General features: G+C 43.6%; 1 protein-coding gene across 4 annotated transcripts in view; it reads right to left on the bottom strand.

Moving 5' to 3' along the window:
- Positions 1 to 18,518, bottom strand: part of EVL (Enah/Vasp-like) — a 235,983-nt gene that overhangs the window by 120,228 nt on the left and 97,237 nt on the right. Inside the window, exon 1 of one of the 4 annotated variants that reach the window (XM_050954204.1) lies at positions 3,063 to 3,203. The exons of the other annotated variants lie outside the window; for them this stretch is intronic. Coding sequence (XP_050810161.1) covers positions 3,063 to 3,073 — 11 coding nt within the window. The 5' untranslated portion in view covers positions 3,074 to 3,203. Of the gene's footprint in view, positions 1 to 3,062; positions 3,204 to 18,518 lie in introns of those variants that run through there. 4 annotated transcript variants of the gene reach the window in all.

The raw sequence follows: 18,518 nt of genomic DNA, 5'->3' as shown, positions 1-18,518 counted from the left end.
CCTGCAGGCACCGCCCCCCACAGCTCTCACTGGGCGGAAATGGGGAACTGCAGCCAATGGGAACTTTGGGTGTGGTACCCACAGGCGAGGGCAGCGCATGGTGGAGCTGCCTGTCCCACCTCACCCCACCCCATCCCCAGGAGCCACTGCCAGACATTCTGGCCACTTCCGGGAGCAGCGTGCGGCCAGGGCAGCTCATTAGCCCCACTGCGTGCCGCTGCCACCCCAGAGCCACTCGAGGTAAGTGACACTGCGCCAGAGCCCACACCCCGAACGTCTCCTTCACCCCATACCCCATCCCCCTGCCCTGGTCCCTCTCTGGCACCCCAACCCCTTACCCTGAGCCCCTTCCTGCATACTGCACCCCCTCCCACATCCCGCACTCCCTCCCGCACCCCAACCCTCTGCCCTATATTCATGGCCCTGCATACAATTTCCCCACCCAGATGTGGCGCTCGGGCCAAAAAGTTTGCCCACTCCTGCTCTACCAGATACCAAGCGAGGCAGGACTCTGCTCCTGCGTTAGAGCAGCAGTGGGAACAAGAGGAAAACTCCTTTGATCAAAACTGTTGTGAAGGTTGACGGCATTTAGCCACCAGCTCAACTAAGGGGGAGGCATGGTCCCTCATTCCCCTCTATGACCCAATGCACAGAATGATCTGCTCAGGTCACACCACCTTTTATGCTCCCTTTTCTAATGCACTCTGAAGTCTGGTGCACAGGGGGCAAGCTATGCACCAGCCTCCTTTCCACTTCCTTTGATGTGCACTGAGGGACTGTAATTGTGGCTGGCCCTTGGATAAGCTGTCGAAGGGGGAAGATCCATCCACACTGTGCACCTGCGTATAGCACCTCCCATGTCGCTATAAAATATCTTAAATCCAAAGATACCAATAATAAAAATTACAATAATCCTGCTCAGTGGCTCTCAAACTTTTGTACCGGTAACCCCTTTCACATAGCAAGCCTCTAAGTGCAACCCTCCCCCTAAATTAAAAACACTTTTTAATATATTTAACACCCATTATAAATGCTGGAAGCAAAGTGAGGCTTGGCGTAAGGGCTGACAGTTCGTGACCCCCCCATGTAATAACTTCACGACTCCTGAGGGGTCCTGACACCCAGTTTGAGAACCCCTGAGTACATATATATAGCATCCTTCATCCATACATCTCAAAAAGGCTTGATGTTGTTAATGAATTAAGCCTCAGAACATGCCTGTCAGATAAGGAAGTAGTTTACAGAGAGGGTTTGTGTGAATAACAAGCACGAGGCCCATTACTATGTGTTTGTTATAAAAGAATAGGGTTCAGAAGTTGCTCTTAATGCTGATGGTGTTCCCCTTAATCGAGTTCTCCTTTCTGAGGTTATTAAAACACTGTATTGAGCAATGTGTGAAGACATCCATCCCAGACTTGTGAGCTGGAAACTAAAGAGACAAGTCATAGAGAATCCAGGTTTTACTCAGAGAGTCCAGTCCTGGTAGGCCAGGACTTTGGGGGCTTAGTCACTTCAGTGTGAAAATTCATATAGTGCAGACATGCTCAATAAGGCTCACAGTTATTTACCTCACTATCATGTCTTAGTGCTTTGATGCAGCAAGTTACAAGTAACCTGGGATGCAAGTATAACATATGTAAAGAGACACCACAGAGTAACAGATGATTCATAGAGGTCTGATTGTAATCTCCTACCAATTCTATGCTGCTGTACCACTGATGCGAATGAATAGAGAATTCTGATTTGTTAGTGTCTGGTACCCACATATAAATGGCATATAAGCTGCGAGTCAGTAGCGAATCAGATCAGGGCTGATGGAGTTGCTCTGTATTTACACCAATGAAATTGGGAGCAGAATTTGGCCCAAGCACTTTGTTTATACTGCTAAGATTTTGAGTAGTAGCTGGTGGATTCATTTTAACTCCTCTGTTTCCTGTTCTGATATCTTCTTGTGAAATAGAACAATTAACTTAAGGAAAAAACTGTTTCAAGGCAAACTCCACTTGGGAGCACGTCAAATCAGCATCTTAAAAAACTATAAACTGCTGCTGAACAAAAGGCATCTCATACTCAGCAATTTAGTCATTAAAAACAACATTCCTGTCAGAATAGTCAGACACATAGGAACATGCCATACTCCAGGGCGGAAGCTTTCCCTTGACTTTCTAGCTATTTAAGCAACGTATGTATACCTCCACCTTCTCCAGCACTCCACTGATTCATTAACTCTTTAACTCACTCACTGTTTCTTCCTGTAATAAAGCGTGGTACTTTATAGCATCCCACAAGCCATCTTGCAACCAGCCTCCATTACACACACCAAGTTCTTAGAAGTAACTATCAGGATGGTAAGAGTAGGGAAAAAAATGACACAGACTTGATTAGTCTATTACATATACTGAGAAATAAAATTGTAATTAAGTATCCTTACAAGATCAGGCCACTGCTAATGTAAACGACTTCCCTTTTATAGAAATAAGAACAAGAAGTAACTAATTTTGGAAAATACTGAAATAACACGCACAATCAGAAACTACCCTGTGAACGGAAAATGCAAATTTTAGACACCAGCTAATGCTTTCAAAACACTCTCAAGCCACTGGAGTGTGTTTGAACAGAACAACATTTTAAACAAAAGTTTTCAAAAATTCAAACATATGCAAACTACAAACACAACACTATCAATCAGGACACAGACGCATGCATAACTGTACACAACACAACAAACTATATAAGGCCTTAATCCTTCAATGGGATCCACACAGGTGAGTTCTTATTCCCCGTTCAATTCTCAGTGGGACAAATGAATCTCTGATAATTCCACTGAAATCATTTGACTTGCACTAGAGATGAATTCGGCCCAGTGAATCAAGTTCAGCATTGGAAGCCAGAATCAGAGCAATCTATTATTGCCACAAAAATCTAATTATCTTTTCATAACTGAAACACAAACCTTCTGAAAATAACAGTTTAAATAGGCCACGCTATTCTTTATATTACACCACATGAGTTTTGTTCAATAAAGTCATTATATATTCACAGTAGAGTCCCCAGGTACTCACCAGCTTGCCATTGAGGAAAGGATTTAGCAGAAGATTCAGAAACAATGTATTATCAGTCTGTCACATGTAATTTGTGCTAAACTAGGTATTCTGTTTCTCCAATTTATAGAGCGGAACAAAAACTCAGCAGTAATGCAGTTTGAGAGTGTACGTATAAAGCCTTATAACCAAACAGGAAAACGGAAGTTTTACCAAAAGAGAGAGCAGGAAATAACACTAGGTTTAAAAAAAAAAGAAAAGAAAATTTGTTCAGTATAAAAAGATGAAAAGAAACAATAGTCCAAGACCAAGAATATGGATTAAGATTAGATCAACTGCCATTTTTTTCCACTGGTAAAGTTGATATTAAAAGCATTTAATTAGTTTTTCATGTCATGGGTTAAGTGACAAAAAAAAAAATCCAACAGATTTACTATCACTTGTGCAACACAGTACTTGATCCTGTACAAAACACAGAGATCTTGTCTATATTGAGGGCTACCTCTAATTTCAGCAGCTAGCACAGGGGTTCTCAAACTGGGGGTCGCGACCCTTCAGGGGGTCACAAGGTTATTACATAGGGGGTCACAAGCTGTCAGCCTCCACCCCAAACCCCGCTTTGCCTCCAGCATTTATAATGGTGTTGTTAAATGTATTTTAAAAAGTGTTTTTAATTTATAAGGGGGGTTGCACTCAGAGGCTTGCTACGTGAAAGGAGTCCTCAGTACAATAGTTTGAGAACCACTGAGCAAGTGTATCAGTGCAAATCCTCAGTGCAGGCAAGGAAAGTCACCATTTGCATTGGTGGAGCTTATCTGCTCAAAAGAGTTTATACTCAATGCACTCCGTACTCATCCTGAATAGTACTTGTTCAGTTCTGAGTGGGTAACCTGGGATGGTATAAGTTGCACTAGGGACCAGGCAGGCCCCCAGTCAGGCAGGACCAGCTCTATTGCTTTTGCCGCCCCAAGCAGCGCGCCGAATTGCCACCGCAGACGGCGGGGGCAGTCCATGTGCCGTCAGGGTGGCACGCGTATCTCTGCAGCAGCGGCAATTCGGCGGCAGCTTGTCTTCAGCTAGAAGACAGAAGCTGCGCCGCTGTGGACAGCTGAACGTAGATGCTGCCACCGAATTGCTGCCGCCACGGAAACGCGCCTGCCGCCCTAACAGCATACAGACTGCTCCCGCCGCCTGCAGCAGCAATTCGGTGCACTGCTTGGGGGCAAAAACACACAGACTACCGCCCCTTGCAGATTGCCACCCCAAGCACCTGTTTGGAATGCTGGTGCACGGAGCCGGCCCTTCAGCCAGGTCAGAATTTGGAACGGGAAAAGGTGGGAGTCAGCCACTCTTTCTTTTTTCTGCCTGTGCTACACAGCCTGTGTTAAGCCTTCTGGAACATGCAGCAGAGAATCTAGCCTGATGTAAATAGTCTTCCAGGTTACAAGTCCTGAAGGTTACAAAATATAAAACTGAAGTGCAAGTGACAAGAGCAAGGAAACAAAGGTGCTTCTAGATGATAATAGAGAGCTATTTTATGACATTTTTATTTTATTTGAATTTATTTTGTCTTTTTTTTTTAATATCATAGAACTGATTTTAAAAAACTGTTGAACTCGCCCATATTGTGATTGCAGAAAAACATCGCAGGATGTGTGCATGGGATTCTCAGCAGTCACTGTGTGATAAAAATTCACCAAACTACGTGATAGATCGGGGTAGGCAAGGGCCACACCGGGGAATAGAAATTGTATGGCAGGCTATGAATGCTCACAAAATTGGGGTTGGGGTGTGGGAGGAGGTGCGAGCTCTGGGGTGGGGCTGGGGATGAGGAGTTTGGGGTGTAGGAGGGTGCTCTGGGCTGGGACCGAGGGGTTGGGAGGGGGATCAGGGCTGGGGCAGGGGTGCAGGTTCCGGCTGGGGGTGCGGTCTCTAGGGTGGGGCTGCGGATGAGGAGTTTGGGGTGCAGGAGAGTGCTCCGGGCTGGGATCAAGGGGGTTGGAGAACAGGAGGGGGATCAGGGCTGGGGCAGCGGATTGAGGCATGGGGAGTTGCTCGGGGGTGCAGGTTCCAAGCAATGCTTGCCTCCAGCAGCTCCCAGAAGCAGTGGCATGTCTCTTCTCCGGCTCCTACGCGGAGGCACGGCCAGGCGAATCTGCACACTGCCCCATCTGCAGGCACTGACCCTGCAGCTCCCACTGGAGCACATAGGAGATGAAGCAGGGCCATGCTGGCTTCTGGGAGCCATGTAATGCAGCCTCAACCCAGCGCCCCGGCTGGAGCGGGGCCGAGCTGCGTGGTGCGGCTCCCGACCCAGCGGCCCGGCCGGAGCGGAGGCAAGCCGCATGGTGCGGCCCCCCGACTTACCGCCCTGGCCAGAGCAGGGCCAAGCTGCTGGTGCAGCTTGCGGGCCTGCTTAAAACAGCTCTGGCCCATGTGCTGTAGTTTGCCCAACTCCGTGATAGATTCTCAAAGCTATTCCTCCAAGACACAAACAACCCACTGGGTTATACTGCTAATGAATTATTCCCCTGCTCTCCACAGCCTCATAAAACAAATCCTTACCTTGCCTACATATTCTGATCAGTTTTCCCACTCCTCTGGATAACTCTGGCACTGTGTCAAGCCAACCTTATAAATCATCATTACAAACTGCCTGGCTCCAAAGGGCTTTAGAGCTCACTGGGAACACAGCAGTCATGCTTGGCATTATCACTACGGCAGTACGTAACCTCAAGTACAAACAGTACTGGGGAAGGCAGCACTTTGGAGTCTGTGCTGAGACTGATCCTATGAACTCCGATTCTACTCAGCCACCTAAGGTGTGCAAACAAACACATTAACAATTTCACAGCTGGCACAGGAGGGACAGACAGATTTAAACAATGCTCAGCGTAGCAAGAGACATCATCTACTTAGGCCCTGTCTACACTGGCAAGTTTCTGCACAGTAAAGCAGCTTTCTGCACTGCAACTCCTGAGGTGTACACACTACCAAGCCACTTGAGGCGCAGAAACTGCACAGCTGTAGCACTGTAAAAAAGCTGCCCTAACACGAGGCATAGGGCTTTCTGCGCTGGGGCTACAGTGCTGTGGTGCCAGTGTAGACACCGTGGTCAATTACAGAGCTGCGATTGGACTCTGAGAGGTGTTCTACAATGCCTGTTCTCGACTCTCTGGATATCAGTTTGAACTCTACTGCCCTGCCCTCAGGTGACTAGCCGTTATCCTAACCCCACAAATGCCTTTGGAATTTTGGAAGTCCCCTTCCTGTTTGCTCAGTGACATGTGCAGTGGTCTCAGTGCATCTTTCCAGGTGGCTAGGCCTGCTCCGTAAACCAAGCGATCTCCCGCTTGGAGCAATGCCAAGCCACTGGACCTCATCAGCATTTGGGGAGAGGAGGCTGTGCAGTCCCAGCTGTGCTCCAGCCATAGGAATTATACCACCTACGGACAGATTTCACCATGCATGACAGAAAGGGGCCATGACCAGGACACAGTGCAGGGTCAAAGTGAAGGAGCTGCAGAACGCTTACCACAAGGTGCGGGAGGCAAACTGTTGTTCTGGTGCTGTGCCCACGAGCTGCCAGTTCTACAAAGAGCTGGATGTGATACTTGGCAGTGACCCCAACTCCACTGCAAAGAGATACTTTGGGGGCTCACGTGCCAGTTGAAAGTGGACTGAGCCAGAGGGAGGAAATCTTGGACGAGAATGTGAAGGGGGAGAGGGACCCAGACGCAGAGGATGACTCGGAGGTCAGAGATGCATGCAGCCAGGAGCTCTTTTGCACCCCAGAGGCCAGCCAGTCACAGCTGTTAGATGTTGGCGAAGCGCAAACAGGAGGAGGTGGCCCCTGGTGAGTGGATTTGATTTTGGGAATCACTAAAGCGAGTTCCTGGGGGAAGGAAGGTTGCAGAAAGCAGGCTTGTCTCCCACCACATGCCTAGTCTGAGTGGTGGAACAGGCTGTTGATTGACTCCCTAACTTCACAGGAATCTGCCTCAGAGATCTCCAGGAAACTCTCCTGGAGATACTGGGCAATCCGCTGCCACAGGTTCTTCGGCAGAGCTGCTTTGTTTCTTGCCCAATTAATGGTAACTTTCCCACGCCACTGTGATGTCACGGGGGCGGGGTGACCATTGCTGCACACAGGTAAGTGGCATGGGGCCAGGGTGGAAACTGCAGTCTTGGAGAAGACCCTCCCTTGATTCACTGCTGAGGGTCAGCAGCTAGATATCTTAAGAGCCCTGCAAAGCATCATACAATTATGTTAAGCCCACATATTGAATCATTTGCACCAATCACCTCCTACCATTACAAGCACTGCACTCCCGAGAACAGCAATAAATATTAGTGGCTTTCAGCTTCAAATTACTGCCTCAGTGCATCCCTGATCCTTATGGCCCTGAGCTGCACCCCTCTAACAGCCCTGGTCTCTGGCTATTCAAACTCAGCCCCCAGGCACTGAGCCTCTGCAGTCCAGCCTAAGTGAAGCTTTCATCCTTCCCTTTACAAATATTATGGAGTGTACAGCACGTGGCTATAAGCATAGGAATGTTGTCATCAGCCAGGTCCAGCTTCCCTATGGGCTTCTAAATGGCCAAAAGCAAACTCAACACTCATTCTGCACATGGTCAGCCTGCCATTGAACCCGCTCCTTGCTGCTGCCAGGTTGCTCCATGTATGGCTTCACAAGCAATGGCATTAAGGGGTAGGCGTGGTCTCCCAGGATCACAATGGGCATTTCTACTTCCCCTATGGTGATCTTCCAGTACAGGAAGAAAGTCCCAGCTTGCAGCTTCCTGAACAGGCCAGTGTTCTGAAAGATGCGTGCATCACGCACCTTTCCGGATCAGCCTGCATTAATGTCTGTGAAACACCCATCGTGATTCACAAGCACCTGGAGAACCAATAAAAAATACCCCTTGCAATTAATGTACTCAGTGGCTAGGTGGTCTAGTGCCAGAATTGGAGTATGCATGCCATCTATCGCCCCTCCGCAGTTAGGGAAGCCCATCTGTGCAAAGCCACGCACACTGCCCAGAGTCACAATCTTTTGGAGCAGAATGTGATTAATGGCCATGCACACTTCCATCAACACGAGTCCAACGGTTAACTTTCCCACTCTGAACTGGTTAGTGACCAATCGGTAGCAGTCTGGAATAGCCAGCTTCCACACTGCAATCGCCATGCGCTTCTCCAACGGCGGGGCAGTTCTCATTCTTGTGTCCTTGTACTGCAGGACTAGGACGAACTCATTACACAGTCCAATGAATGCAGCTTTCCTCATCCAAAAGTTCTGCAGCCACTGCTTGTCATCCCAGACGTGCATGACAATGTGATCCCACCACTCAGTGCTTGTTTCCTGAGCCCAAAAGCGATATTCCACTCTGGTCAGCACCTCTGAATGCCACAAGCAATCTCATGTCATAGGTACTTTCCGTGGCGAGACCAATGTCGCACTCCTCTTGCCTTTGTACTTTAAGGAACTGCCACTCAGGACGTGTTGGTCAGAGCGAGCAGCATATTGGTCAGCAGTTTGGGATCCATTCCTGAAGCCTGAAGAGGCAGGGTGCGTGATACACAGGCCATTGAAAGATGGCGCCAAACATGGAAGGATGCATAGGGATTGCTGGGATGCGAAGCTATGCATCATGGGACACTGGGACAGGACCCAGGATGCCCCACGACCCTCTCTGTCTTCCCACAACTCTTAGCAGCAGAACAGGAAGAGATGCTTTGTGGGATAGCTGCCCAGAGTGCACTGCTCTGAATACTGCTGCAAGTGTGAACATGCTATTGCGCTGGCAGCTGACAGTGTGAACACATAACAGCTGTTTCCCTTTAGCGCTCTCTGAGCGGCGCTATAACTGTCAGTGTAGACATGCCCTTAGTGTGTAAATGTCTCAATGCAGCAGATGTTTCTGGACCAAGTTCATGAGGGTAGACTTGCACCACTAGATTAATACATGAAGAGTGAGGTTTTTATGGCTTTACCTGTGTCTCTAGTAACAGATTATTACACACAATTTTTTGACGGACTTTCTCCTCCCTGAGCTGATTGGCTGTTTGCTCCAAACTCCCCTACTCCTTCCTTCACAGTCTCTTCACTTCAGATTCACACCACACCTGTGCTTCCTACCTTCTTGTCCCTTTCCCCTCCCGTTTCTTTCCATTTAGTTGATACCCTGTAAGAAAACCCATCCTCCCTCCAAAAAATACTAACATGATGTTGGCTGCCATCACATTGTTCACTTTGCTTGTATGTTATATCCCTTCCCTCACCCTGTGCCCATCTTTCTATTTAAACTGTAAGCTCTTCAGGGCAGGGATTGCCTACTATTCTGTGTCTATGCAGTGCCTAGCACAATGGGGCTGGCCCTTAAGCACTGCCATAAGCAAATTTATAAAATACAGCTTACTTTTCACTATTTATGTTGATTATTTTCTGCATGTCAGTCAATGGGACTATGAAAATAATGTAGCCAGTTTCATGTTTCTTTTCAGTCAATGTCTAATTAGTTTCGTTTTCTGATTCTCATGCAGTATATTAGCACAAGGCTGCAACATTGGAGTTGAAAACCCCGTAGAGAGATGTTTACATCTCAACAAGATACCTTTTTTTATTGACATTTAAAAATAACCCATGAAAACATTTCTCTTCATATTAACTTTTATAAAAACACTTTTCCAAAGACTGAGATTTGGCCATAGCCTGTTGACATTGCCCCTTTCTGTCAAAGGTTGTAGGCGGAGTGCACATCAGTCTAAACTGAAAATCCTGTTTCTCAGAAATTGAAGAACCTATGTTCAATTTAGGAACAAGTGGTTGTTCCTCAAAAGTAAATATGAGCAGTGTATGAACTATATCACTGCTATACAATCTGTCACTGCATGAACAGCATTTCACTGTATGTTTTAGGGTCATGGCTTGAAAAAATTTGTCTCTAAATAATTATTGACTCAAATCACAATAATAATAATAATAATTGTGCCAAAGTCACCAAAGTGGCTGTGCTGTGCTCAGTACAAGTTTGGAGGGGATTGGAGCAAAGGTGGCTCCATGCCACCTTTATATTTCTCTGATCTCATAGGCACAGGTCAGGTCCCTCGCAAAACTATTTTTGGCTAGCTGCCTAGGAGGGGAGGGGAAAGAGGCTCAAACTCAGTCCCCACTCAATTTTCCTGCTAAAAATAAGCAGTTTTGTCTCTTAATATACACAGTAATTGGGTCCATTGAGTAAGAGAAAGCAGTTTTTTCTGATCGTAGCTGCACTTTAAGGGTGTGATTTTCTGAGGTGCTGAGCTAACTTCAACTGGAGTGGTAGGAGTTCAGCTCCTCAAAATACCAGGCCCTGAGTGATTTGCTAAAGTCGCACAGTAAATTGGTGACAGTGAGTGGAATAAAATCCAATGCTGACTCCAAGTGCCAAGTTAATTTAATTAATCACTACTGTATACATTCCAGCAGAAAAAAACAATGAGGAGTCCTGGTGGCAATTTAGAGACTAACAAATTTATTTGGACTTAAGCTTTCATGGGCTAAAGCCCACTTCATCAGATGCATGGAGTGAAAAATACAGTAAGCAGAATATATAGTATAGCACATGAAAATGTGGGAGTTGCCTTACCAACTGGAGGGTCAGTGCTAACAAGCCAATTCAATTAAGGTGGAAGTGGCCTATTCTCAACAGTTGACAAGAAGGGGTGAATGCCAGGGGACGGAAAATTATTTTTGTAGTGCTAACAAGGCCACTCCCATGTGACCCATCCACTCCCAATCTTTATTCAGGCCTAATTTGATGGTGTCCAGTTTGCAAATTAATTCCAGTTCTGCAGTTTCTCGTTGGAGTCTGTTTCTGAAGGTTTTTTTGTTGAAGAATTGCCACTTTTAAGTCTGTTATTGAGTGTCCATGGAGGCTGAAGTGTTCTCCTACTGGTTTTTGAATTTTACAATTCTTGATGTCTGATTTGTATCCATTTATTCTTTTGTGTAGAGACTGTCTGGTTTAGCCAATGTACATGCCAGCAATACTTCTCTGCCATGTATGTGGATGGGTCACTACAAAAACTAATTTTCCCTCTGCTGATACTCCCACTTTCTTGTCAACTGTTGGAAATGGGCCACCTTGACTACATTGGCCTCGTCAGCACTACAAAAGTAGTTTTCCCTCCCTTGGTATTCACCCCTTCTTGCCAACTGTTAAGAAGAGGCCACTTCCACCTTAATTGAATTGGTTCGTTAGCACTGACCCCCCCACTTAGTAAGACAACTCCCATCTTTTCATGTGCTATACTATATATTCTGCTTACTGTATTTTTCACTCCATGCATCTGATGAAGTGGGTTTTAGCCCACAAAAGCTTATGCCCAAATACATTTATTAGTCTCTAAAGGTACCACAAGGATTCCTTGCTGTTTTTGCTGACAAGACTAACACGGCTACTGCTCTGAAATCTATTCCAGCAGAAGTATCTCTAATCATTCATTTGCACTGCTAAAATGCCTCGATAGATTCGGACTAGAAAGAGTACTGTGAAGGAAATATCACCTTAGGACAAAGTACAAATAGGATCTAGGCCTATGCGGACCTAACAAGGACTGAACACTAGATGAACACACACCTCTACCCCGATATAACGCTGTCCTTGGGAGCCAAAAAAATCTCACTGTGTTATAGGTGAAACCACGTTGTAGCGAACTTGCTTGATCCACCAGAGCGTTCAGCCCCACCCCTCCGGAGCACTGCTTTACTGCGTTATATCTGAATTCGTGTTATATCGGGTCACATTATATCAGGGTAGAGGTGTATGTCTAAAACAATTGATTTAGATCTCTGCAAGATCAGGATTTCTTGAACGCAAGAGCCTAGCCTTAGCAGCAATGGTATAAATATCACTGGAACCTTTTTAGCAACACACCTACTGAACCTATTAACTGAGGGATACTATTCTAAGGAGGATGAGGTGCTGTATGTGTGTTTCTTTGAGAGAAAACTGCATCAGCAAGCCACGCACGATTTTCAGATGAGATGTATGATATGCTGCTATCAGTTCTAGGAGCTATCGATTGAATCTAGATAGATTACTGGCTCAGCCTCAAAATGATACATCATGTCAAGATATGAAAAACATTTAATTCCTTAAGAATGAAGAGAAGCACTTCAAGATGTCCTGGGTTTGAATGCATAAGACTCAACCTCAGTCACCCAAAATAAACTCTACTATCTATGAGCTATTTGAAAGAAGATAAGCTGAAAATAGGCTTTTCCCACAATTAACACAATATTTCAGACCATCTGAATTACTTTTTGATGTGTACATATTTGTTGTTTCATATTTAGGTTTTATTATCTTAAAAAGAAACTCATTACAATGAGTAAACAATAAAAGGAAGTATTTGCATAGCCTAACGTTTTTCATTTAGGGAGAGCATAATTAATAGGCATGAGAATTCACTACTAAAATGACACACTAATAAATGTTGAAAATCAGTAAGAAAAATAGAATGCACAATATGTGCATGAATGCTGCATAAGGTATGCACAAATATACATAGATATAGATCAGATTTGCAAAACTCATTTTACAGTTGTTAGTCATATATAAATATATAAGATCATTTTTATCTCATGCTCCCAGATTTGCATCCATTACATGTGCAGATGGGTCAAAAATTCTTTGTCCAATAACCATTAGCCCTGTACGTAAAAAATGCACAACAAGTCTTTCAGGGCTCTAGTCTCCCCACATTCCACAGAACCTTCATTTCACTTCAAAGGGAGCTGTGAAAATTTTTTAAAAAAATGAGGGTATAATATGATCTACTTGTTTAGTATTAGCAGGTTTCTAAATATTTAATAAGATGCTAATTTGATGATGTGACAGAGAAGCTATTGTGCCTACATAGCATGCCAGCTTCACATCAGTAGTGGTCAGATGCTATTAAATTAGGGTGAAATCCTGGTCCCACTGAAGTCAATGGGAATTCCTCCATTGACTTAAACAAGGCCCGGATTTCAACCTTAGTGTGCACCCAAAATAATTATTTAAAAATTAGGCAAACATTTGGCAGATAAATCACACCCAATATCTTTCTAATGAGCTGAATTATGCAGATTTTGAGGTGTACTTGCTCTTTCTCAGACATCCTCCCCCCTCCTCTGCAATCACAGTGTGTCCTTTTGCAAGAGAAACCAGAACATTACCAACGTTACAATTCACAAGGAGGCTAAGAGGATCAGAAAGCAAGGCAATAGATTGAGTTTTCAATGGATTTCATCACTCGTTGGTATATATAGGAGTGAGGTAGCTGATGATTTGGCCAAAGTTGGAAGACATGAAATTCAGGTAAGAATGACAATAGCTGATGATATTGATGCCCTATCATGGAAAATATTAGCTTACATAAATGGTCAACAGATACAAAAATCCTGTGATTAATATCCAAGCATCTCAGAAAAAACACCTACTATTGTGAGATTGCAGACAAAGCATGCCACAGGAATGCAAATCAACAGAGATAGCCCATGCTTTTGAATGTAATATTGTAATGCAGCTGAGGAAGTGGGTATTCACCCACGAAAGCTCATGCTCCAAAACGTCTGTTAGTCTATAAGGTGCCACAGGATTCTTTGCTGCTTTTACAGATCCAGACTAACACGGCTACCCCTCTGATACTTGATGTAAGGAAAGTGACACTCTTCAGATCTGACACCTTGGCTCAAGCCCTCACAGAGGACTGAATTCATTCTTGAACTTCATGGCCTGGCACGAGTATCAGGGGACAAGACGATAACAATAACAACAACAACATGACGTACGGTTCTGTTGCACAAGTAAGGGCAGGATTGGGAGAGGCGGACAAGGTGTCTTCTACACATTCACAAAGCCCAGCTTCCCAGAGACTCCTTATATGCTAGTGTACGGTGGAGACTTGGAGGCAAAGCCAGCGAAAGGCAAGTAGATCTCTCTCGCTGTGTATTGTCTATCTCTCAACACTAAATCATGGGAGAGAAACAATCAGTGCCAGAGGCTGCAGCAGAAGCCACGGAGAGCTCCTCCATGCAGCATGGGGACAGGACTACAACCTCTATCATCCTGGAGGAGCTCTGCAGGGAATAGCTGTGCACTGGGAGAGAAATAGGAGCTTCAGTTACAACAGAGGTAGGCAACCTATGGCACACGTGCCAAAGGTAGCACACAAGCTGATTTTCAGTGGCACTCACACTGCCCGGACCCTGGCCACCTGTCCAGGAGTGGGGGGCTCTGCATTTTAATTTAATTTTAAAGGAAGCTTCTTAAACCTTTTAAAAACTTTATTTACTTAACATACAATAGTTTAGTTACATATTATAGACTTACAGAAAGAGACCTTCTAAAAACGTTAAAATGTATTACCGGCATGCAAAACCTTAAATTAGAGTGAATAAATGAAGACTCAGCACAGCACTTCTGAACGGTTGCCGACTCCTGAGTTACAACTAATATATTGTCAGGAAGGATATGTGAAATGATAAATATAATCCGGAGACTATTAGTACCACTTTTAACAAATGTCAGTCATTTCACACACAAAAATCCCCATTCCTTCCTCCAACCATACAGCATTATAAGCAATCATGAGGTCAAGTTAAATCATTAGATGCATTTGCTGTCTGAGGACTATAACCAGCCCTGATGTGAATAACTAGTAACTGGTCTTTTTCGTCTCTAACCACTTCAACGTGGGAACCCACTATACCTACCCCAAAAAGTTTTCTAAACCCAGTAAGTAAAGACTTCATTAAAGACCTGGCCCAATGCTGCTCCACTGTATGTCAAACAGCAAAACTCTCATTGGCTTCACAGCAGGAGCAGGCCTCATCTGCTTTCAAAGGCACAGCCTATTTTGTTTGATGATACAAATAGCTTGTATCACGTTAGTAATTTAAGTACTGTAATAGAGATGCTGAATTACAAAGAATTAACTCTGTGGTTGCCTTAAATTCTCCTCAGCCCTTGTATCGCAGCTTATGGGAATGAGCCTAGACCCCACTCTAAGCAGCAGCGGAACAAGTCATAGACCATAATCTGCCACTTCATGTACAGAATATCTATAATGCCATTTATGTTGGAGTCAGCTAATTGCACAACCACAAATCAGCAATTTCATAACAACTGGAGCACCACGATCTAATGGCTGGTTATTTAATATGATATAGAAAATGTTCCCCTTAAAATATGAGAGGACTTCGGATTCTGAGTGTCAAGACATTTTACAGTCCATATAAAACAAACATTACCATTTACATTTTAGCTCGTAGTACAAAGAAAAGGCCCAATCTTGCAATCTCTCGGCTGTCAGAACTGGCATGCACAATGAGTCTGATCCAAAACCAACTGAAGTCAGCAAAAAGACTCCCTTTCACTTCAATGGGCTTTGGCTCATTTCTAATGTTTTCCTGCTTTTTTGAATTAGATGTTGAGGACTAAGAAGGTACAGAATATTTTATGTCCAGCTCTGCACTACCGCTTTTAATTTCTGTAAGAGATTTACTTAATTTTTTCCTGTTAAAACATTTCAGATAAAAGGTAGACAGACAATGATCTAGGTTTCAAAAGCAGCTATTTATGTTCTGAATGTTGGCTAACACTCATTTCTAATTACAGGAGTGTCCAGAGACACTCTCTCATACATTGAACCAAATGTCAATGAACATCTCGTCTACAACAGTTACCTTCACTTTTACCCTGTACATTTCCTTTTACCTCAGTAAATAAGGTTATCACAAATGGTTTTAACAACTGCAGACAGCAGGCAAGATGAGCTGTGTTATTTCCTATCTTTTAAAAATTTTAAATAGCTAAGAAGGATATTAACTTTACGATCATGAAAAAACAGAGACTAGGAACCTCTTACAGGAAGTTTTATAGTTGCTCAATTTTAGATTTAACTTATTTCCAATGCTACCCAACACTAGAAGCAAAACTGCTGAGCAGTGTAACCTATACATCATGTTTTATTTAACGTGCAAGATCCATGTATTGTGACAAGGGCACCATGACACAGCCTTCTGGATACTAATGGAAATGCTTTTATCATAAGTACTCTAGAAATGCATGGATAAGTGAGGCATAACAGTTATCAAGTGTGAAGACACGATTAGGTCACGTGAAGTAAGGGACATTAGACTGAGATGAAGACATGAGAGAGCTGCTAAGACTCTGGCTAGGAGTTTGACAAATCACAAAGTTAATGAGAGAGAATATTCATTGTGGTTTGTATTGTTTTGTTCCCTCCTCCCACCCCTGGCAGAGGGTTGAAAGGAAAAGGGATACAGTAGGTCAAACTGCCAAAGATTGAGCATGGGTTTGATAAATTTGGAAAGTGTTTTCCCAATGAGTGAGAACCTCTCACTACAAAAAAACCAGACCCCAAAGTATAATCATAAAAATGAAGGTAATGTTCTGTAGGAGGGCTAAATTATTTTCTTTAATGTTTAAGGAAGTAGTGTTAGGAAGGAATGTGTCAAGTTTATAAAGGGGATATTGTGTAGGACAGCGGCAATCCCAAATAAATGCCTAGCATTAGATAAGATTGTTATAGCAATGTATTTTTCAATAGTGGTATTTCTCAGAGCACATGGAGGGGCAGGAAACGATTGGCTTGGGGTGGCTAGAAGCTTGTCTCTGCAGAAGAGCACCCTATTTAGGTGGATTGGCAGGTTTGGACATTTACTGTGTCTGAGAGCATTATGGTGAATTGTAATCTAATCCTTTGCTCGTTCTATTCATCTGGGGCTAGATTTTCAGTTAGTTTATATGGGTGTAGCTCCAAAAAAGTCAATGGAACTAGACCAATTTATGCCAGCTGAGATTTTAGACCCTCAATTTAGTGTACATTATCTTCTAATTTTGGTCTGAATGAGGTAAATGTAAAGGTGTTTGCCTGCATATAGTGGCAGAAGTGTTGGTATGAGCATATGTCCAAAGCCCATTAGGGTTGACCAAGAGATTTCCATTGGATCAGGTTGAAGAAGAGTTTAAAAGAGATTGCTATTTATGGCACTTTTGATTGTGTCCTGGGACAACTCAGCACTGGGAAGGAGGCTATTTCCCTTGGACACATTTTTTTTTTAAATGTAATGTAATCACATAGCCAAAGTGGAATTCAGTTTTAAGTCAATTTTACAGCTTTGCTGACTGAGGCCTAAGGATCTATCTAAGATCTCATGGGGAGATCTTATTGGCTTAAGCTGATCAGATCTTGATCCCAAAGTCATGCAATGAGTTGATAGCTTTGGTTATATGACCAAGTGTGAGAGAGATTAATCTGGATCTCAGTCCTTTGCTTTAACCACTGAATAACACTAGCCCAAAATGTTCACTCCTATGTTTTAATAAATTTTTATAAATCATATTCTGTAGGTTATTTACATTTGTTTCTTCATCCATTGCTTCAACAGCCAATTGAAGAAGACATATTGAAAACAACAACAACCACCACCACCACCACAATCTTATATCTGTCTTCATTCCCCTGGCAACAAACAAACAACAAAACCTACCTGACTTCTCACTTCTTTTGAGGATTATTGTTCTGACTTTCAGGACACACTTTAAATGGGTTTCTCTTTTGTGCACACACACTGGTTTGAATGTTCATATCAGATACTCAGACAATTTTTACACACAAGTGGGGTTTTGCTTTATGCATGCAAATAATTACATATATCTAGGGTGACCAGATAGCAAGTGTGAAAAATCGGGACAGGGGGTGGTGGGGTAATAAGAGCCTATAAGAAAAAGACCCAAAAATCGGAACTGTCCCTATAAAATCGGGTCATCTGGTCACCCTACATATATCAAATAACTTTAACTCATAGCACAACTGCATGTGGTGAACTTTATAGTCGGTCTGTTATCATCTGAGGAATATCTTATTGTCATTTGGTCTGTTTAAGCCAACTCTCCAATGTGCAAACAGAATACAAATCAGACAAGACTCTGTATCATCTCTTGGGCAGCACACTCAGTTTAGGCAGTTACAGCTTAATGGATAAAACATTGACCTCTGAGACTCCCTTTCAAATCCAGCTTGCAGTTTCATGACAGACAGTGGAACTGGGTTAGGGAGCATTAATTTCAAACAGTTCTTTTTCTAAAGTAATGCCTGCATTTTTGCCGTAAGCCTTTTCATTTCAATACTTCTGCCCTCCTTGCCTGTTTCATCTCTTTCTGTTTAGGATAACTGGCTTCTAACACCCAAACAATGGTCCTTTTTTACTTAATACAACCACAGCTGGAAATCAGGCAGTTAATTTTGAGAACACTTTTGTGAAATACATGATAAGTGAAAACAAAACTTCCCCGTCTCTCACGGACCATTATTTTGGCCTTGAGTGTGGAATGTTTTTCAGCTTACGGCTCTGCATTAAGCAATTCCTGGAATCTGTCATTTTCCCTACGATATTTTTAATGGACTTTTTGTACCTTA

This window comes from Gopherus flavomarginatus, chromosome 5, assembly GCF_025201925.1.
Source record: "Gopherus flavomarginatus isolate rGopFla2 chromosome 5, rGopFla2.mat.asm, whole genome shotgun sequence".
Classification (NCBI taxonomy): Eukaryota; Metazoa; Chordata; order Testudines; family Testudinidae; genus Gopherus; species Gopherus flavomarginatus.
The sequence above is the reverse complement of the archived record's forward strand: the minus strand, read 5'-3'. Positions and strand labels throughout refer to the sequence as shown.